The 22,488-nt window shown below is 37.8% G+C and overlaps 2 protein-coding genes across 2 annotated transcripts; one reads left to right on the top strand and one right to left on the bottom strand.

Moving 5' to 3' along the window:
- The first annotated feature begins 92 nt into the window (after positions 1-92).
- LOC116305691 (uncharacterized) lies at positions 93-9,519 on the top strand. The gene is made up of 5 exons (XM_031715658.2): positions 93-181; positions 5,756-6,000; positions 7,069-7,162; positions 7,477-7,666; positions 7,868-9,519. The coding sequence occupies exons 1-5, from the start codon at positions 109-111 to the stop codon at positions 8,097-8,099; spliced, it is 834 nt and encodes a 277-aa protein (XP_031571518.2). The 5' UTR covers positions 93-108; the 3' UTR covers positions 8,100-9,519.
- Positions 9,520-9,727: 208 nt separating this feature from the next.
- LOC116305692 (CD151 antigen) lies at positions 9,728-20,858 on the bottom strand. Its single transcript, XM_031715659.2, has 8 exons — positions 20,701-20,858; positions 20,493-20,584; positions 15,832-16,023; positions 14,591-14,665; positions 14,370-14,471; positions 13,969-14,097; positions 13,332-13,415; positions 9,728-12,075 (listed from the first exon to the last, which is right to left on the bottom strand). The coding sequence occupies exons 2-8, from the start codon at positions 20,556-20,558 to the stop codon at positions 12,016-12,018; spliced, it is 708 nt and encodes a 235-aa protein (XP_031571519.1). The 5' UTR covers positions 20,559-20,584; positions 20,701-20,858; the 3' UTR covers positions 9,728-12,015.
- Between the last annotated feature and the right edge of the window lie 1,630 nt (positions 20,859-22,488).

Below are 22,488 nucleotides of genomic sequence, written 5' to 3'. Positions count from 1 at the left end.
TAGCTCTTATGTGATCAATAATTAATGTTCTACTCCAGACCTATATTAATTTTGACATTCTATGAACAAGTATAATGTGTGAGCTAGCCTGCTCGAGCGAGAGGCAGGATGTTTTGGAGAGGAACTCTGCAAGTCTTCTTCTTTATCATTAGCTTGTTTTCCGTTATTCAGCTTTGTAAAGGTAAGATGCATCTAATATTTCAGAATCCTCTTGGCTTTTACAGTGAAGACCGCGAAAATGAACCTTAGTAGCTTTTTAATGCCATGTAAATCATCCCTTGAGCCAATCGATTGGAAAGAAAAAATTTTTTTTTGATCTCTCGGTGTATTTGAACTCAAATTTTCACTTAGAAGTTTTGAAACAATAGAAATAAGTTCAGGAAATAATGACGTGGGAGGAAAACGCGAAGTGTTCACGGTTCGAGTGTCCTCAATGTTACTTAACCAAATCTGACGTTAAATATCTGACTTTACGAAAATCTCGTTCAAGTCAAGATACAAACATTTCTGGGTGTCTCTAGAATGTAACATCTAGTATCTGCCATGGTCTTAGGGCATTGAATACGCCGGAACTGTGGTACCGTTGTCACTGTGTTTTTGCATAGTTAATACTGGGGGATTGTCGAACGTTTAAAGCGAAAAAATAATCATGATCATTTCGAATAATTTTTTTAAATTATCATGTTTTCAGAATATATTACTGTTATGGGAAAACAAGCAAAATTTGAGGTAGCGCGTATAGGGGTCCAAAATTCCTCAATAAGATAATTATAGCTGGTCTAGGCTCGTGGGGCATAGTGGAGCAAGCAATGAGTTCTCCCTCATTCTATTTCCGCAACGCATTTAGGTCATCCAATCATATACCTCTTGGGCATATCTTTCTTCGCAGATTGATTTCCCCCCCCCCCCCCCCCCCCCCGGTCTTGCTTCATATTCCTAACCAAAAAGGAAACTACGTTGCTCGGCTGGTGAAATATTACTTGTGTTACTCGGTCTCAGATTTCAGATCATCTCCAACAGTTAACCGACAACGTTTTTTTGAAATAGGCGTATGATCCCACGAACATGTCCACAAGTAGACACGTATTCAAATATTTTTGAAAATGGATTTTTCCCCGTAAGTTTTCAAAAGCATTCTCGTCCACACGGTAGTATTTTCTTAATTTGAAATCAGTATAGGTAATTTAAAGAGAAAATGGTGACGAGAGTGAAATTTGGGATAAATTTCACGCGTTTTTGTCAAAGAGGAGTGGTTTCCAGAGCCTTCCTCCGCTACGCCTCGTGCTTCTCCTAACATTTCTTTCGTGTTCTGTGCCAACTCCCGCAAGTTTTATAATTCTCCACACAGCACGCGCGCGCGTTTTCTTTTTCTTCAGGACAAATTACGCTTACAAGCTTTATTTTATTTGAGTCGGTAGAATTACAGCCTTATCGATAAACATGGGAAAATATTTCCGACGACTTTAAGATAGCCACGGCATAAATATCTTAAGTCACAGATTAAGCATGCTTTTTCTCTTTAGAAATAAAAAAGTCAAGAGCAACAAATGTTTTACAGTAAAGTTATATTTTTGCAAATGACTTATACTTTACAAAAATTCTAGCTTTTGCCGTAAGACTTCCTCTCAGCTCAGCTCGTCTAGCTAGTATTTTGCCGGGATTTTTTCACTCTTTTGATCGTCACACCAGTTTTGAAATACTTTCCATCAATTTTCGGTGCCTGTTTTTTGTTATTTTAATTCGAATTCTCTGCTGCCTTTTTCGGCGATAGAAATAATCGTTTTCCTCCTCTTCACAGTCTCCGACAATCTATAGACGCCATTTTGTTTTATGGCAACGTTGAAATTTCACATGTCAAAATACAAATTACGCGTGAAATTCTATGGTATTAATAAAAAAGACCATGGGGTGTCCCGAGCTCATTTACATGATAATGATGAAATTTGAATAGTATTTTCTTCGAAAGTTTTTGAAAGAAAAATAGTGGAACTGAGCCAAGCTTCGCATAAAATAATTCATTACTCCAAAACTAATGATCATAAAAGTTATGGAAAATATAAATATATATTATAAATATAGTATATTTATAAAAAGATATACATTTTAAAACGTTATAATTTTCGAGAACTAACTAAAAATTCAGTTAATAATATGAAAATGACCGGGGAATCACGCTCAGTAATAACCATGACCACTAACAAGAGGGGATCATGATAACATGAATCTATCCCCCAGCCATGCAGGCAGGATATATAATGACGATGTAACTCGTAACTTTAGTCAGTCGATATTTTACACCTGTAATTACTATGTACTTATAAACCTCCATTATGCATGTTTACTCCCATTACGACGCTCAGTCTTCTAAGTAGTATTCATTTTGAAATTGAATATCGTTATGAATGATGTATATGAGACTGATGGTTCCTCTCAGAACTGAAAACAAACTCATACTGTATTGTGAAATTTATGCTTCAATCTTACTGAGAGTATAAGAATATTCTTTCCAAAGAGGAGAATGAAATACCTTTCCCACATAATGAATATCCGTTTGAATAGTACGAAGTTTTTTTGTTTTTGTTTTTTTGGACGGGAGGAAAAAGAAAAGTTCTGCCAACAATTTTAGGCCAATTCCCCTCAGGGTTGCCCGTAGATTGGAAAGTATATCCAGAAAGATAAAAGATAAAGGTATAGAACCACTAGATTATTTGGTGAATTTAATTTCTGTGCTATTTTTACATAGTCTTAGTTCTTCGTTCCTACTACTTGGATGAATGTCAATTCAAAACCTCATGAATAATTAATGAGCATTTGAACCAATTGGAGCGGCCATACACGTCACGTGCTCATGCATGGACCTTAAAACTCCATAAAGTCCTCTTCATTAGTATTCTTTATATAAAGAATACTAATGAGGACGACCTTATCAGAGATAAAGGTGTATCCAAGTTTAGTTCAAGACTTAAAGCCTATTCAACGTCAGTCTCACGTACGATCATCTACGACCCATAAGATGTTGTCTTGAGTTCGGTATGTTGACTTCAACTTGTGTTGCGCATGGCAGTGACGTACAAACCTCACTGCGCATGACATTGATGTACAAACGACTATTTAAATATAAAAGTTAATGTTAGCAAGGTATATTGTCTCTCTACTTCGATCAAAGGTTTGTGAATTAATTATACCTAAGTTTTTGAAATAGTTCAACAAACTCGCAGATCGCGTGTTTTACACTCCTGCTCGTTTATTAAACAGTTAAAACTTCACTTGAATACAACTGAAAACAAAACAAAAGTATTTTAAAAATGATTAAAGTTCTTTTTTTCAAGTTTAATTTAATTCTTGAGTTAACTATTTTGAAAAAAGATTTCTTTGCGTCCGGCGACGCTTCTTTTGTCTGGCTGTTAAAGTCCAACCAGGATAGAGTGCACGCACTAAAACCGTGAACATTAAATAGTACTAATTAGTACTATTTCATACAGAATCCTTTGTTTTCTATTGTTTGTTTTTTTTATCACTCTTTAGTGCTAAAAATTAGTATTTGTTTCACGGATTTAGTGTGAGCACTCTAGCTAGGTGTATAGGTTTAATGTTTCTTAGCTGTTGTTATGCGCGGCGTAAAAAGCAATTCTATATATCTATTATTTATATAGCTAGAACATTCCTTTTTACATATGTATGAGTAATTAAGTTGATATTATGACTAGTCTAGATGGATACTGAATAAAAGCGACAGTGACAAGGGAGATTCATCATTCGACAAAAACAATCTAGTAATCTAATAAAGGCACATGAAAATTACCAAAAATGATTTGAAAGTTCTTTGAAAAATTAATTGTACTCATCTAAAGGCTTGGGAAATAGTTCCTTTTCTCGTTCGGTAAATACCGCTAAAGGGCAACTTTAATGTAAAAAATGTGCAAGTTGAAAAATACCAATGTTTTGAAATCTCACAGACTTTTATTGGCATCTGTGAATAGCTGACATATTAACGAGACTAAGCCTGTGCAAATGAGTCTGTGGTCTTCAAAATCAGCGGTATGTATGGGATGAGAAACTAGAGCATGACAAGAACTGGAACGAATTGGAATCGTGGTAGTGCGACTTCTTATATCGGTCAAATAAATAAATACAAACAATCTTAAAATTGTTTGAAAACGCGAATAGACTAGCCGCCATTGGTTTTTGTTTTTTTTTAATCAGAAGCCACCAGAACATTTAGACAAATGATGGATATCTTCCACTAATAACATTACTTGTATCTTAAATTAAGCACATAAGGTAACGTTTTGAGAAACACCTGCTGTAGATGGCCACTAGGGAATTTTCATTTTTTCAAGAACGGTACGCTTAGCATGTACTTCTAGCTCAGCGAGGAAGACTATTTGAGTTTTCGTTAGCGAGTACAAACACTATAAGTGTGTAACATAGATACCACTAAATACTGCTAAATTATGCTAATCCTATTGTTTTCTATTGTTTAATTAGCACTATTTACTACTAAATAGTGCAAAGTGTTGCACACTTTTAGCCTACTCTAGCTTGGAAATAGCACACTTTTAGTGTTTGTACTTTAGCTTGGAATTTGCATATGTATATTAGAACCGATAAAAGTCGGTTATTTAGGCCCGATGTTAAAGGTGCATCGTGGGAATGTTTTCAGGGCGAAATAAACGCCTTGGAAGTATGTCCACTAAAACAACCCCACAATGCACTGCAATGCCAACTTATAATAACAGCCACTTTAGAGCCAGTCAGCACCACCATTATACAAAAATTGGCAATGACATTCAAAAGTATTAGCTATAAGGAAGAGAAAACTAAGAAATACAACAGTCATCAAAAACAAAAACATATATGACTTTACATAATTATTGATTGAGATTGAATCACATCTTGGGACAATCACATTAGAGCTAGGCTCCAACTAGGTGTAAGGCCAAAGAATTCAGAAGTTGTTTTTTGGAACTGGAGAACTCGAAGAAAAACCCTCGAAGCGCGGGAGAGAATCAACAAACAACTCTACTCACATACAACACCGAGCCCGGCAGGACTCGCACCCGGGCCGCGCACTGATGAGAGGCGAAGCATTAGCCATGAACCCGGGGTGGGGGGTCTTACCACCCCAACTTGGGTAGGGGTGTGCCGCCAGGACTTCAAAACCCTGACCCTATCCCAGACCTAAAATTTTGATTTTACATACCCTACCCCAGACTAAAACTAAGAATTGTACACCCTATTCCAGACTAAAAGACGGAAAATACGATCTTACAATCGATTGCAATCAATATTTACTAACGTTTTTATGGTTTTTGTGCCGGCAGAAAGCGTAGCCTATTCGCCAAAAAAAAAATACCAAATCGTTAACCCTATCCCAGACTAAAATGATACCCTATCCCAGACAAAATGTCAAAAAATGATACCCTACCCCAGACCCAAAAGCCGAAAAACCATACCCTATAGGGCGGCACATACCCGTATAGCAAATATAGGGGAATACCCCCCCCCCCCCCCCCCCCCGGGGCCATGAAATACAGCTTCAGTTGTATGTTTTCTCATTTCAGATCACGTGTAATAATTCCCCTGATAATTAGATGCTTTGTTTGAGTTGTATCCATATTCATGTGTCTTCTCATGCAAACCGTTAAACAAAGAAAAGATATTGTAGGTAATGACATGTGGTCTGAAATGGGAAAACATTACGCACAAGCTAAAGATGTCTATTGATTAATTGACTGATTAATTTTTAAATGAGGTGAGGAATGCAAAACTGTTGCCTTTCTACCGGAGGACAAGGGTAGTTATCTGAAGAACCATACTAAGGAGACCGTTACCACAGATACCCAAACTATATGTCGCATCCAATGTTATCTGAGTAATCACTGCGTATCATATAACTACCACCAACGTACCGGCACCTGCGAGATCAATGACTCGGATAATTTTCAACATCCTGGGGATCTTATCAGACGAGATGGCTACGTGTATCACGCTACAAAGGTCAGTAATAAGCATCACGGTGCTTATTAATTGTAAACAATTATATTGTTTGAGGTCGCGTCTACACGGTACCGGACGATTCTTTAACCAGTCGAAACGTTGTACGTTTAGTTGTTCCTTTCACAAGGGAATTTCGTACTCCTAGATGTGCAAATTAGGGAGCTAAGAAATCGACTTCAAATCAATATATCTTGAGTAGCACGGATAAAAAATTGACCAGCACCGTATGAATACCTTGTCCACCGGGATGACTTTTCGTACGACAAGCAGTAAACAATACGCTTTGCGCATGATCAGATAGAAAATCACTAACACTATCATAATGATTCACAGGGGGAAGAGGGGGATAACTTATCATTTATTATTTGGCGTAAAGGTCTAGTTACTCCGCCATCTTTTTTTTATATTATTATATTTACCGCGGTACATAAACTTAAGCCGCCAAGCAACCGTCCGAGCTAAGGTACAGCACGCGCTATCTGACGGGCTCAAGATTACGTATATTACGTACAGCGGTAAATAATACAAAACAAGATGGCGGAGTAACAAGACATTTTCGTGAACAATAAAAGATAAGTGGTCCCCCTCTGTTCCCTGTGAGTGATCCGGTTCCATGTAAACGGTATGTACAGGTCAAATTTGTGACCGGGTAAAAATTCGTCCGGTACTGTGTAAATGCAGCCTGAGTTGAGCATGATTAGTCACTGAATGAGACCGTTTTCGAATTAGTCAAATACTGCTGTGTTTCATGGTCATACACACATTTAAGCCTTGTTCACACTAGCTTCGGAATCCGAAATCTAATCGGCATCCCAACGGGAATTAGAATCAGAGTCAGAATCGGAACTAGGCCATTCCGAGCAGAAAAAGACAGCTTCGTGGAGTTAAAACAACGAAGCCATGAATCTTTCTGTCCGTGAAACAATTTTTGAACAATCCACGAGCTGTATCACCAAATGCTAATTCAGGTACTTTCCCGTGTACCATTGTCATCTATATTTTTGAGCCCACCGACAATGATTTTGCAATGTTTGTACATCAGACCAATGTATCTTATCTTTCTATCAGAATGATTGTCAAACCAAACCTTGTCCTGTCAACAGTACTTGCAAACAAAACTTTATCAGTGGCGGCTACAGATGCCTGTGTTCATTTGAGTATCGTAAGTTAAAGCCCTTATTTCCTTGTTTTTATTTTGGTAGCGTAGCATTGAAGTGGGCAAGTCTAACTTAGTTGGGGAGTGTTAGGGGCAAGAGCGCGCGCGCAAAATTTCCCGCCAAATCCACAGGAGGTCCATGAAGATAATTAGAGTTTTTCAGAAATCCTATAATACATTATAACAAAACCGTAGTAATATTTCAATATGATTCTTATCGTTTTAATATTTATTGAATTATTGTCTGTGTACTTCAGCTTTTAAATTATTATATTTTTCTAACATTTGATTAAATAAAGACTAAATTTATTTCTTTATAGTTGGGAGACCTCATATTGATTGCGAGTTTCCTTATCAAAAAGTGGGATGTTTTAAGGATCGCCGGGCCAGCAGATCGCTCCCTGAACTTATTTTAACGTATAAAGACGAGAATAGTCCTAAATACGAAAAACCTTATCATGGACAAAACAACCTGTACAACCTGTACTTTTTCATTGAGTCGATGCGATGGTGAGTTTAGTGCTGAATGTAAATTTTATGGCAAACAAGGAATGAATGAATGATTGAAATGGAGGGAGGGAGGGAGGGAGGGAGGGATGCATGGATGCATGGATGCATGGATGGAGCAGAGCAGAGAGCAAAGTTAATTATATTTATATCTGCATGCACGTTTTCGTTCTTAATCTTGTATCATTTCGTGAATGGTTGTAGGTTTATATCTCGATGTGCTTTTAAAACAAAAGAGAAAGGATTTCAGGTTTTTGGCATACAGAATGAATGGGAGTGCTGGAGCGGACCTGATGGCGAAAACTCCTATTCTAAATACGGAAAAGAAGATAAAACGAAGTGTTTTCAGGGTAACTATACTGCAGGTTGCGAAAAAAATAACCCGCAGGCATGTTTTGGTCGTGCCAATGTAAACTATGTTTATAAACTTCTCTAAATATATAAACCTATTTCTAAAAACGTAGTCGGTCGGTGATCTGAAATCTGAGACCAAGTAAAATGCATTGTTTCCTTTTAGATTGGAATATGAAGCATGAACTCAAAATTAGTAGTGATTTTTAGTATTTTAGCCATAAAATCTAAAAGGACCAAAATTCCGTATATTCTCAAAACGCCCAATTCAAATCTCCGACCGACAACGTTTTTTGAAAGAGGTGTAGATGATTACGCATTTATTTACATCATTTAAAATTCATTTAAAATTTATTTTGTTGAAAATGAAAGATTTCCAAATTCCAAGAATTTTTGCTCTTAGTGCCATTTAAAGTGCATGTTTTCTTTTGAAAGATGAAATAATCAAAACATGAGTTAATAAAGCTTTGAGTCGTAAACCTGTCTATATAGAAGCTTTGCACCATCACGTGATGGCAACCAAGACATCAGGCACGACAATGGAATCTTTTCCCCTGGAAACTGATCCTTTCTCATATAAGTCTAATAAGGGCTAAGTTGGCAATTCCAAATGTTAACCAAGAATAGAGGCATGGCAGCCATGTTGGTGTACATAACAAGACAAGCTAACGAGAAATCTTTAGTCAACGGTACACCAACATGGCGGTGATGATGTCACATGCTAACCAAGAATAGAGGCATGGCAGCCATGTTGGAGTACATAACAAGAGAAGCTAACGAGAAATCTTTGGTTAACGGTACACCAACATGGCAGTGATGATTTCACATGCTAACCAAGAATAGAGGCATGGTAGCCATGTTGGTGTACATAACAAGAGAAGCTAACGAGAAATCTTTGGTTAACGGTACACCAACATGGCAGTGATGATTTCACATGCTAACCAAGAATAGAGGCATGGCAGCCATGTTGGTGTACATAACAGGAGGGCTGCGCAAGATTCTATACTCTCACTATGTTATGACACTAATGACAAAATGTACAAACTATTGCATGTGTCAGTTCCAGAGAATATATTTCGTATAAGTGTAAAAACGGCAAGACACACGGCATGCACGGTCACAATGCGTAATTGATGATATCTTTTTTAACCAATCACAGCACGCGAGGTCATTTCTCAGCCAATGAAAATGCTTGTAGAATAAGGGCTCTTATTCTACATTTAACCGATCAGGTCCAAGCGGCCAGTTCTGAAATATTACGCGTCATTTCTTAGGACTTGTTCGGGCGACACTAGAGAAAAGCGTTTACGCATGCGTGCATTTCAGCACGTTTTCTAAGAATTTAGAAGAGTTTGGGCCGCGTTGGTCCAGTTCTAAGAACTGGCCGCTTTAACCGATCGGTTCTACCTATTGGAATGCGCTCTAAGATTCTTTATTTGGATTGTATCCAAATGTATTTATGTGTCTTCTCATACACAACCGTTAAATAAAGGAATGATACTCTAGGGAAAGACACGTGGTCTGAAATGGGAAAAACACTGCACCAATTAGTTCTATTCGTCCTATTCTCTCTCGTGAGGATTGAAATCCGGCTTTTTTTGATGTTAATATTTCGCTGTTTGACACCCAGACGGGGATTGGGTGGGTTGAAGGGGTCTAGGAATATACAGAGGGCACAGAAAGAGTGACAAATCCTCTACTAATTCAACTACATGTGATATCCCTGATTGTTTTATTCGGTGATTAAATCATTGTCTAGCGTAGATGACTATACAGAAGCCTTTTTATCTTTATTCTATCACTAAAAATTAAAATACACCAAATTCAAAATCGTTGTCGGGTTCAAAGTGGTTAATAATAAAACCTAAGACCTAATGGTGCTCTGGGTAAACAGTTACTGAGGCTTATATTATGCATATTACAGTTTTGTAGCTCTCGAACATTGATTCAAGTTACCGAACAAAGCATTTTGTCAAATATTTATGCATGTGTCTGTATGCAAACACTAGCCAAATGCCCAGGATATTACCTACCCAGAATACCCCTCGGTCTTAGCTTGGATAATTTTACCATTTGAATCCGACGGTTTTTGAATTTGGTGTGGAATCAATTGACTAAACTAGCCATATTAAAAATTAACCCTGTAACATTAAACCCTAATGATTATATCTAGGAATGCGTGTTTGATTCTCGATCACATGATTATGTCGCTAAATGAAGAGCGTTATAGAGCTTTTAAGTATGACGTCACTCGCATGGGCTTCCGGGTCCAAAACCAAAACCAGTTCCATAAAGATTTTATTGATTGTTTTCTTCATGACAGGATTTGTTCCGTAATTATCTCTGGTGCTGGTTAAATCATTGAAAACATTTTTCGCTTTAAATATTTTAGCGGTTTCTTGAGCAGTTGAACCCGGAAATACGTCACGAGTTAATAGCTATCTAGAGACCTATGATGTCAAATCAACTTGTAGGTTCACAAGAAGTCTTCCGGTGATCAAACTCGATGCTGTACTGGAAACGAGTTTGTAGCCACATCAGAAGAATTTTGATTACGTAATCAGTAGAAATCATTAGAGTGGTAAAACAGAGCACACAAATCTGCAACATGCGATTGATTTTTCTGTACTAGGCGATCGTTTTGGAACGACATGATTGACCAAGAACAAGTGGTCAAAAAAAACAAAAAACAAAAAACAAAAAAACCAACAACACCTCAGCGAGAGAAATTTTTAACGTACGCTTTATTACCAACCTAGTGATTTCCATAGTAAGTCTGATATTAACTAAATTAAATATGCTTTATATGACCTTGACAAATGTTATATAGATGGAACCACTAGAGAGGTCAAGCATCTTGGGCCAACGTAAAGCAACGGTTGACTTGCTTGAAATGTGCACGTGTTGGCATTAGCAAAAATGGACCAAAAAAGACATATATGTGTAGTATATATGAATAAACACGAGAACATGTTCCCAAAGGATGGAAACAGCATTAAGATGTCAATGATCACGTGACTGTCGTATGGGGAAAAGAAACTGTTAGGACACAATGTTTAATCTCTCTAGTGAGCCGCATATCATTTAATACACTAATAAATCTAATAATTCTCCTACTATGGCCCAGAGGTCTTTTCTCAGTTTTCACAGAGTTTCTTATTCTGGACAGATAAGGTGTGCTATACTCGATCAGGGAGATCTAGTGGAGAATCAGCTGGTTGACGTCATTAAGGCACCTCTTTTCTGCTCAGAATCGTTCTTCAATCGTATGGAAAAACGACTTCCGGGTCCAAAACAAAAGCAGTTCCAAAAACGTTTAAAAGGATATTTCTTCGGAACACGATTTGTTGTCCAAAGTCGTAAATGAGAACATCTTTCTATTCGATTTTAGCCTTTTTTGTGAGCTGTTTGACCCGAAAATACTTCACAAACATCGATAAAGTAGGAAATAGCAGCACTAGCAACCGTAAAAAGTTGACATTTTTCTCTGGAATGAACTGCCGACCCCTGATCCCCCTGAGAAAAGACCCCAAGGTTATTGTGTAGAATTATATTTGAACAAAGCTAAACACATCCCACCTTACTCGACCCAGGACCACTCCTTCCCAACACCATAAAGCAGTAAAGAAGAAAAAAGGGACTTTGTTCTTCTTCTGCCCATCTCTCCCCTCCCTCTGAAATATGCTGTCATTTATTTCATTATATCATTACCTATCTCTTGCACATTACTAAATACACGAAGACGAGGCTAATGGGGGCTATTCACAATCACAAATCAGTGTTACCCTTACCCAAAGGTTCAAGAAATTGTGCTTTGATTGCTAACTCCAATACTACTTTATCTATACATACCGTAGGCTGCAAATAAAATATACAATGCTTGTGCTGCTATGTCAAGATCGTTGCATACAATTTACCCCTATAGCCTCGTTTTAGTGTAGACAAGGAAATAAACAAGTTAAAATGATAATAAATACACCTATGTTAGTCACGTGGGATGTTTATATCTTCTCATAACCAATTGAGCGGAACAGACACAGTGAGAAGACCATTCCAAGGATCTGAAAAAAGAACAAATACTATGTCAATAAACAAATGAAACGTTAGATAGATAGATAATTTGTAACACCGTATGGTATGTAAAAATGAAACTGACGTTTCGGACGTTAGTCCTTCATCGGAGTAGAAAATGAAACGTTAGCGTGGCCAAAGTATTGAGTGGAGCTTGGGAACGAGCGCGCGCGTTTTGATCAATACATTAGTTCCCGCCAAATGCATAAGAGTCCAGCAAAGCTTTTCGTGACCACCAATTAAGGAACAAAATAGAATGAAGATTTTTGCACCATAACTTGGTGGCAGCCATGACACGAGGAAGGGAGATTGAATTAAATCTAATCTGAAGTACATGAGAAAGAATCCAGTTTCCCAGGGGATAAATACTCTATTCTTGTACCTCCTGTCATGGCTGTCATGGCTGTCATCACGTGATGATGCAAACTGTGCCTTTATATACCTTTTTTTAGATATATTTTTTAGATTCTCTTGAGAAAAAGATTCTTTGCAATTGTTTGAGTTAAACAAAGAAATGATACTGAGGGGAATGACTCGTGGTCTGAAATCCGAGAATCATTACGCCCAAGATAAAGAGGTGTATTTTTCTAATATTGAGGAATTTTGTATGCTATCAAAAAATGGAAAAGATAGAAGCTGATTGCCTAGCTCTCAGGCCCCCTTCCTCCCTTCATCAGTGCTGGAGGGACTTTAATATAGCACATATCATAAGTATGCCAGTTAAGGTAACGTGCAACATGCTAAGACCGCAAAGAATATCCCTAGTAAAGCGCGCGCGATGACCCTCATAAAGCATATACAAAGTTGGTGGTTAGGAAATGTCTTAGAATGACAAAGAAATCATGTTTACAATCCTAAGCAATGTAATGACTGCATCGGGAATCAAGGATGACGTAGCGGTACTCACTCTCCTCCCACCCTTCTGGGGGAGTCTCGGGTTCGATTACACTCTCGACATCCCTTGTGAGTATAGTACCGGTATGTTAGGTCTCTCCTTTCGAGGGTTAGGTTTCCTCCCTCAGCTCCGCAAAGCCTAACAAACTGCATGAATTAGAATTCGATCTGTGAGCTAGCTATGCCCTGAATCAGATCATCCCAGAGCCTGCTTCATGGAACCGATAAAATTTGAAGGTTATTTTGAGAGAATGATTATGAAGAGGAACTGACGTCATCTGCAGTCATAACTTGTTGCTTGTGACCATGGCAACGTTTCCTAAGTCGTGCCTTCTTTTGCAAAACCAAGTACCTGAATAATTGCAATGCCGACGCCGATGCCTCCAAGAGTTTTCATGTGACCTTTGATGAAATCCTGTAGTGCTTTAGAACATCCCTGGAAATAAACAAGAAAAAATTACACACTTGTCACATGACACTCTTGTCACATGATACACTTGTCAGATGATACACTTGTCACATGACACACTTGTCACATGACACACTTATCACATGACACACATGTCACATGACACACTTGTCAGATGATACACTTGTCACGTGATACATTTGTCAGATAAACACGGGAAAAGATTGGGCGAGCGTTTAAATAATATGCACAATAAAAAACATTGGAAAGGTCTCTCAAAAGTACTGAGGAGCAAAATGTCATCAGATTTTATTCGATGAAAGTCAGCGAAATACCTTCTCACAACAAAATGGAAAAGTTTAATTGGTACATTCAGTCAAATCCTAACATCGATTCCACTGAGAAATGTACAATCTCATCTGTTGCCTAATGAAAAAAGCAATATGGCTATAGCGAAAATGGGGAAAAATACTGTAATCAAATACTTTCCAAATGGTTGGCGGGTTGAGGGAGAGAGAGAGAGAGAGAGAGAGAGAGAGAGAGAGAGAAGGAATGCAGTTGTATAGTGAAATATCGGTACCTTATCGTAGTAATCACATGGTGCCTTCTTGTTCTTACAGCAGGACTGAGGGACTGTTTCATTCTGATGGGACTTCTTCCAATTTGAGGTTTTCCAGTCTTTAGGTCCTGTGGCTCCACAGCATTTCAACTGTTGAACAATTAAATCCACAATCAGAACGTACGAGAGTATGACTGGATATCAACACGTACTGAACGAGTGTTTTAATCACTCACACCCTTTACTTTGGGCGTAATGTTTTCCTCAAACGAATTTTTAACATATATTTATTATTCTGCTGGTAGTTAGTACTTAGACTCTTATAGTTTGTCATTTTATATCTAAGCTTTTGAAGCAAACAATTCACGTTTTTCTTTGAAGCAGGAGTTAAACATATATAATTAAAGAAACTAACGACTCACCATTTCTTGTGCGTGATCAACAGCCTTGTCGATTTTTGGTTTGTTTTGTCCGTAGTCGTTTTGGACGGATTGGTTCATTGCTTTTTCTATTGTGCTGATAACCTAAGGGGAAAACCATTGAGTGTTCTTCTCAATCTTGATGATATTTAGAATATTTTGGTTCAACACACAGTGAAATACATCTCTTCGATTCACGATAAAAACTGCTGAAGACTATTTACCTTGTCGCGTTTGGTGTAGGCCATAATTCCAGCTGCAATTTCCAGGATAAAAATGACCAACAATAAAAAGAAATACTGAAAAATAAAGGGACGTAAATGAATTGGTGGCTTCTATCTTAATGTCGTAGTTTTAGCTGTTGTAGTATTTTATCACTTTGTATGATGGTGCTGATGGTGGTGCCCTATAAACACCCATGCACTAATACCCAGAATATTTAGTACATTTTATAAAGTGTGCACCTTCCCAAGGGCCATGATTTCTTTACAATCTAGACTACATGCATCCCTCCCAGTGGGACGTTTTCCAATTTCATAAAAGATCTGGTTGCAGAGACAAAATTCTGTCCCCACTACAAAGTAACCAGCAAAGGTCAAACTGGTTTGAATTTGATGACTTTTTACACTATCGCAACTCTTATTGTCGTATCTTGCCAAAAGGCTCTAGAAAAAAAGATCTTATTCTTCGTGTTGCAATGCCTTTCTCATTTCAGACCACGTGTCATACCCTTGAGAATAAGGTTCTTTGTTTCGCTTGAATCCATATTCATGTTTATTGATCGGGTCCAGTATTTCAAAAAATAGTGCGTTTTGATTGGCTGAATTAGTGAGCGCTATTTTCTATCACTGGTCTGGTATCCTGACGTAAGGCTACGTCATCCATGCGCTTGCACCTGCGATAACGGACTGTTAAACAGCAAGAAAAGTGGGAGGGAGGGACCTCACGCACAAATTGTCCCTATCCGGACATCCTGGCCTCTATGTCTTCACATATCCAACCGCTAGGATAAGAAATGATACTCTAGAGAATAATACGTAGTTTGAAATGGGAAAACACGACGAATAGTTTATTCCCATCTTAATTTTAATACTTTCTTTTAAATTGGAAGAACAATCACTATGTCATTTCCGGTATATACTTATGAGTGACAGGTGTCAATCAACCCCACCTCCGTCTAGTCTTCTTGTGAACTTCAAGAATCATTTAAAGTGAATCATGAAAATGAATCTTCAGGAATTCGAATGACTTTCAAATGTCATTCTCAGTACCCAGGTCTGTGCTCACTTCATATCTTTCATAAGATCTAGAGCCTCTTCCCTTAGACATCTCGAGACGTGTGGGTTTTCGGTTTCGTCGATTAACTTTCTATTGGTCTGAGTTACTATTTTTTTGATAGACCAAATGCAAGACGTCTTGGGCAGAGTTGATTGGGTAATATGGAAATGGGGTGATCGATTCTTACCAACAACAAGAAACATTTGTTTTCCTTGACAGCACCACAGCATCCAACAAAACCAATGAAGATGACCAGTGCACCAGCAGCTATCATGATGTTGGCGGCGGCCTGGAAACCACTCTCTTCCATTAATGACGCGTACTCATGAGCACTTACTCGTGTCCAGATCCCTACGGCCATCACCGTTATACCGGCGATCTGAAAATATCAAAGCAAAAATAGTTTTTTTACGATGTAAATTACGACTCTATATTTGCACTGATTTAGTCGTGTAATATGGGTGACGTGGGCCCACCTTGATTTCCGAACTCGGTTTCGTATGGGGACGGCAAGTTCATAAAGGATATGAGATCACGTGCATTTGTGGGGGAGGGGGGTGGGGAATGTATAGAATCCTTGAACTGCTGACACACGAAGTATGAAGTATTATCGTCAGCATACTTCATAGGACGGTTGCGATTTACGGGATGAGAGATGCGAGATGCGAGATGCGAGATGCGAGATGCGAGATGCGAGATGCGAGATGCGAGATGCGAGATGCGAGATGCGAGATGCGAGATGCGAGATGCGAGATGCGAGATGCGAGATGCGAGATGCGAGATGCGAGATGCGAGATGCGAGATGCGAGATGCGAGATGCGAGATGCGAGATGCGAGATGCGAGATGCGAGATGCGAGATGCGAGATGCGAGATGCGAGATGCGAGATGTGAAAGGTTTTCTTATTTTATCCTATATCCGAAACAGGACACTTTTATTGTTATTATTGTCATTATTATAATAATTATTATTAGATGAAAAGTTAACACATCCATATACATATTATCTAAAGACTAATCAGGATTTCTGGAATTCTGCTAGAAACGTAAAGATGGAAAAGGAGACCGTATATATTAAACTGCTCCAATGTAAGGACTGAAAAGAAGGCCGACGACGCAGCAATAGCAAGTACACTCGCCTCTCGCTTCTGGAATCTCAATCGGGTTGCATTCCTAGCCACTGCATCACATGCATGTGAGAAGAGTTTGTTAGGCATCTCTCTCTATTGATTCTAGGTTGTTCCCCCGGATTGTTCGTTTTTTGATTCTTTTTTTGTTTTGTTTTGTTTTGTTTTTTTTTGTTTTTTGTTTTTGTTTTTTTTGTTTTTGTTTTTGTTTTTGTTTTTTGCCCCGCTATGTAAACCTAACATGCTAAATTCCAATTTGATCTATGAGTTGGCCGTGCCATAACTTAGATCAGCCGAGTTGTTCAGTGTTTCAGAGTTTGATCTGTGAGTTAGCCATGCCCTGACTTAGATCAGCCCAGAGGTTGTTTCAAGGTTCTAACTGTGTGAGTTAGCCATGCCCTGACTTAGATCAGCCGAGAGGTTGTTTCAGGGTTCTATCTGTGAGTTAGCCGTGCCATAACTTAGATCAGCCGAGTTGTTCAGTGTTTCAGGGTTTGATCTGTGAGTTAGCCATGCCCTGACTTAGTTCAGCCCAGAGGGTGTTTCAGTGTTCTATCTGTGAGTTAGCCGTGCCCTGACTTAGATCAGCCTAGAGGTTGTTTCAGGGTTCTATCTGTGAGTTAGCCGTGCCCTGACTTAGATCAGCCTAGAGGTTGTTTCAGGGTTTGATCTGTGAGTAAGCTGTATCCTGACTTAGATCAGAGGCCAGAGGTTGTTTCAGGGTTCTATCTGTGAGTTAGCCATGCCCTGACTTAGATCAGCCCAGAGGCTGTTTCAGGGTTTGATCTGTGAGTAAGCTGTACCCTGACTTAGATCAGAGGCAAGAGGTTGTTTCAGGGCTTGATTTTTGGCGGAGTGATTTGTAGCTCAGAAGTTATTGCTACTAAGCGCAGAAGAACATCCTTTATATTGGTGAATATTCAAAACTCAGAGATGATCATGCATGTTAACATAGAACAAAAGCGATCATGAAAATACACGTGGCTGTCATATTGTTTTCTGCTGCTGGTATGAACCCAGCAGATTTATCTTGTTGAGTTGGTTTGATTAAATGAATTATATTTAATACAGCCATAATGATTTTTATCTAGGTAATCTAGCCAATCAGGATAAATAACTCAGTCTATTTCTTGGAATATAATGAATTTATGTACTCGCAGCTGAATTACGTCTGAAATATACTAACTCGAGTGATAAAGAAACAAATAAATCCTTTTTTTATTCAAAACAAACGCTTCCAGAGTATTCTTTTTTGTCTTAATTTTTCAGGATAAACACATGGCTGGTTTCCATAAAGCCACAGTGCAACCGTGAAACTGTTCATCTTTGTTGGCTTTTCTAGATCTTAGACTATTCTGTCACTAGTGTTCCCGAATTACTCGCTATCATACGTCTATCAAATGACTGATTATGAACTGTAAAAGTTATTCATGAATTGAACGATGGCTTTTAGTATGTCAACTGCTATTAAGACGATTATTCAAAAACATATTTCTTTTCAGTTTAATGAAATGTTTTGAAGACCTAAAAGCGCGGATTTTCTCTCTGAAGGGAAGGATGACACCATTCACTGACTTGAACTTCTTGACATGATGGCAACGAAAGTCACAAAAAATGTCTTGAGATAAAAAGAGAGAGAAAGAGAGAGAAAGAGAGAGAGATTTTGTATGTCCTTCTTCCTCTAGACTGTCTTTTCATGGAACCGTCACAGTTTCCTTGTGTTTTCTTTCAGGATATAATTATTGGGCATTGAAGAACAATATTCATTCATTATAAATGATTTTCAAAGGTTGGTGGTGGTGTATTAAGAAGCAATTTCAATCATTTTCTTTCATTATTGATATTTCACACACACCATGAAACAAGCCGATAGCCTACAGCTTTCAGCGGCGAAATACTAGGTGTTTTTATCCCGTATCCCGAGCGACAGTTGGAGCCACAAAGATATCTTGCCTCGTCAAAACAGATTGGCTTTGAAATTATATCAAGGAAGTTTGGTCTAAAGCCACAAACGAGTCACATCAGCTATGTAAAGACATGGCTGAATGTGTGTTTCCTGTCTCAAATCATATCTATTAACTATATGCTCAAAACACGGGCCACAATTACATCCTCTGGCTACATGGTCTTACAATATTCTTGGGGTGCAACCACATGGCTCAAAATCCCACGAGATATGAATATCAATTAAACAGCCGTCGTGTTAGTCGATCTAACAAGAGAAGCTAATAAAAATGGTCATTGGAACTGATGGTTTGTCAACCAACATGGCGGCTATGACGTAACATGCTTCCTAAGAATCAGTACCATATTTCTCGTCACACCATATGATGGTACTATAAAAATACAATGTAGCAAGAGGGAAAGAGTCGTATGTCGATACAATCAAGAAATCGACGCCCATCATAATGCTATACACCTGTCTCTTAAAGAACAGCTGTGATTGGCTGATCATTGTATATATTCTCCCCACCACCTCAATCAAAACATTGTAGACAATACAAATAAATCAATATTCGGGAAAAGGTTTTTTAAAGCTCTTTAAATCCATGGCCATGTGATATGTGGTAGACCTATGGTTTCTTCAACTGGCAGGTTAACGTCTCGTTTCAAACTACCAATGCGCACTGCTGATTGACTTTTTCTTTTCTGAACACTCCAATGGGGGTAGGGATGGGGGGATAGTTTGTCTATATATCTGATAACCACCTTGTTGTTCCCCTAGCCCTACCGTTAAAGCCAACTTAGATAAAAATGAGAAACTCTCAAATCATTTGAATGCCATTTAGTGGAGATGACTGTTGGAAACAAACCGATGTCTCTGATATCTTAGCGGAAAAAGTATTTATTATTAATGAAGATAGCTGCAGGAATAGACTGTGCAATACGGTTAATAGCCAACCACCACACCAACATTTCAGACGAATATAAAAGTTCCAATTTTCGCCATGTTCTATTTGTTCCACATAAAGTAATATTGATCCACCGAGAAAACGTGCCACCGGAAACAAGAAATGTGACGTATCAGATGGAAAGTAATGTAAATGAGATCAATGTGTTAATATAATCTCAACGAATTTCATTTATATCCTGGTGGACCAGCAATAGATTTTCTAGGATCATCTAATCGAAGATGACCAGCTTGAATAATAGAGAGAATAGTGCAGTACACCTTCTCTTGTTTGAGTTTAATATTCGTTCGATATTTACTTAGACTAACGCCAAGTTTTGGGTTCTGATGAATTGAAATTAAGATAGTGTACACTTGTAAATTTGATTTGTAGGGTTTGGGCTTCAGTCTTGTTTTTAACAACAGGAATATCAGAGGACTATCTTATGATTTTAAAATGCATAAGATATCGCTCGCTATTCAAAAAGACTTTGAAGCGGAAGCGAGCGAGTGAGGAAGATATTTCGCTTCTTGGATTCATAACAATTCATTATTCAACCTTGAGCAGCTTGTATAAGTAAATAAAATACTAGGGTTAAATGGTTATTCGGGCGAGCATTTCGCTTTGAAAAATAAGATAAAATATTACCACAATAAACTTGTATTACCTAAAATTATGTAGCAAATTTTAGTGAAAGATTAATCAAGTGGTTTTTAAAAAGACCAACGAACTGAATCCAAAAAACAAGCATGACTAGAAAGTTATTTTTGATTTTTGTCGCCAGGAACAGAAAGATCAATTAAAGTAAACCCTGTAGTCGAACGCTACTTACCCAGAAGACGAGGTTGAAAGCAAAGAGAAGATATTTCATGCATTGCATCCCACAGCTCAGCGCCATTTTTTCAGCTGTAGTTTTTCCTTTAACTACGAGTCGACAAAGCATATGAAGATTAGAAGCGTCGAAAGGCAAATCTAAAACCCAACACATAACAAATATCCCCCAAATTGAGAATAATATTCAACTAAACTGAGTATCTTACGTTTGTAAGTCGAATTAATGAATAATATGTAGGTAACTAAAGAACATGAAACCTCGAACAAACTATTTTTCTGGGTAATATCTTTCAAGTCAAGCCAACTCCCAGGTGGTGAACGAGATGCAAATTAAGATGGATTTTTTATGTTTGCAGTAAAAAAATATGAATACATTGGGTGCTGTCTTTTTAAAGTACTTAGGGAATTAACATAAAGTTAAAAGGAAACAATAGGAAAACTATCACTGTCGCTATAGAAACCCTTACTAGCCAATCATAGGACAGGTTGGATCTTTTTGCACACATATGGCTTTTGACAAATGTTCATTTTACAGGCTGTTATTTCTTCCTCTTAAGATTAAAAAACCCACACGAAATGAAAATATATTCTTAATTTTGCTGGAACGGATGGTTTGTTGGGGTATTACTATTTCACTAAATTTTTTTGGTATTTTTTATATACATTTTATTATAAAATCAAGATCAAGAAAAAGAATTTATTTTTAAGATTTGACTTCAGCTACATAACATTATTATTATTCTTTTATCTTGTGTTCGTTTGATTGATTGATGCCTACCAAATACGTCAAACTTTGCCTCCAGTAATAATACATAAAGTAAGCCATTAAATACTCCATCGGCGATGGTAAGAAAAAGAGCAACTAGCTCCAATATTCATCGCCTTTGTAGATCAATTTTTCGATTCACGAAGAAGAAGAATACTGAAAAGAAGAAAACAAATCAAGTTGATTTTTGGCTTGAAATAAGTGTTACGATTCGTGTAAACATTCCATGTTGATGGTCTCGGAGCCTAGGAGATGAGTCAGTATCTTCGAGCCCAAAGCTAAACAGGCATCGCAGCCTTTCTTGGTTTCTAACAACTAGTCCTATTGAGCAATGTGAGCTGATATCTTTTGAATCAAAAGAGCAGCCATAATATTCAAAACTACACTATGCCCACATACAGGAAACCGGCGACTCGTATTATTCGTTTTCTAGATATTTTTTATGTGTTTTATGTTTGAGTTCAGAGGTATTAAATTAACTTTAATTTGTAGCATAAAATATCGAGATTAAACCATTACTTGCGATCGCTGTTGCGAATAAATGCAGTTTTTTAAAATCATTTTCAATTGTCTTTGTTCAAAGTAATCTTTAACCACAACACAACCATAGAGATTTTTTCCCTGACCACAAATACTCAATCGAATGCTAGTACAGAATAAAACGCCTACTTTAAAATCACACACATATCTGGTAAGATTATCGACGGGAATTTTATTCAATTTTCACCTGACCACATTATTGTCTGTCGCCTCGCCCAAAATCAAATCAAACGCAAATCAGCTTGCAGAGAACGGTAACTAGTGCTTCTTCATTGCTGGACAATAAGCCGACATGCTGACTTAAGATAAACTAAATTTAGTAAAAAATGTTGATTAAGCAGCGTTTTGCTTTGGCCAAATAGCAATTTGCAGCACCCATGAAAATGTGAGCTTTTAAGCTAATGAACATTAAGTGGCTGAACCAACGCCTTGATCAAAAATACATTATGGAAAAGGAAGGATTTAAAAACCCTACATGTTTTACTATAATTGTTTGTAGTTTTTCATCGAAAAACAAAAGGTGAAATCTCCTTTGTGCGTGCGTATGAGGACGAATTTACCTAATTTAACTATTATTAGGCTAGTCTTTCTGCTGTGTTTATTTTCTTATTCTTTCTCCCACGTATAGTTAGATTTCCGCATAGACTCTCTTCTATGTAGCCCATTGTTTTCTTTCATCCTTCAAAAC

This window comes from Actinia tenebrosa, unplaced genomic scaffold (assembly GCF_029948245.1).
Source record: "Actinia tenebrosa isolate PJP-AT-01 unplaced genomic scaffold, QUT_ActTen_1.0 PGA_scaffold10__47_contigs__length_13832649, whole genome shotgun sequence".
NCBI lineage: Eukaryota > Metazoa > Cnidaria > Anthozoa > Actiniaria > Actiniidae > Actinia > Actinia tenebrosa.
This window is presented reverse-complemented; position numbering and strand designations above follow the sequence as displayed.

Bases quoted from the DNA above. Each gene is read 5' to 3' on its own strand.
- LOC116305691 (XM_031715658.2), top strand. From the start codon at position 109: ATGTTTTGGAGAGGAACTCTGCAAGTCTTCTTCTTTATCATTAGCTTG. The intron at 7,163-7,476 runs GTAAGTTAAAGC...ATTTCTTTATAG, and splicing joins CCTGTGTTCATTTGAGTATC to TTGGGAGACCTCATATTGAT. The intron at 7,667-7,867 runs GTGAGTTTAGTG...GAATGGTTGTAG, and splicing joins TTCATTGAGTCGATGCGATG to GTTTATATCTCGATGTGCTT.
- LOC116305692 (XM_031715659.2), bottom strand. From the start codon at position 20,558: ATGGCGCTGAGCTGTGGGATGCAATGCATGAAATATCTTCTCTTTGCT. The intron at 14,472-14,590 runs GTAAATAGTCTT...TTTTCCCCTTAG, and splicing joins CCTACACCAAACGCGACAAG to GTTATCAGCACAATAGAAAA. The intron at 14,098-14,369 runs GTGAGTCGTTAG...ATTGTTCAACAG, and splicing joins TTGATCACGCACAAGAAATG to TTGAAATGCTGTGGAGCCAC.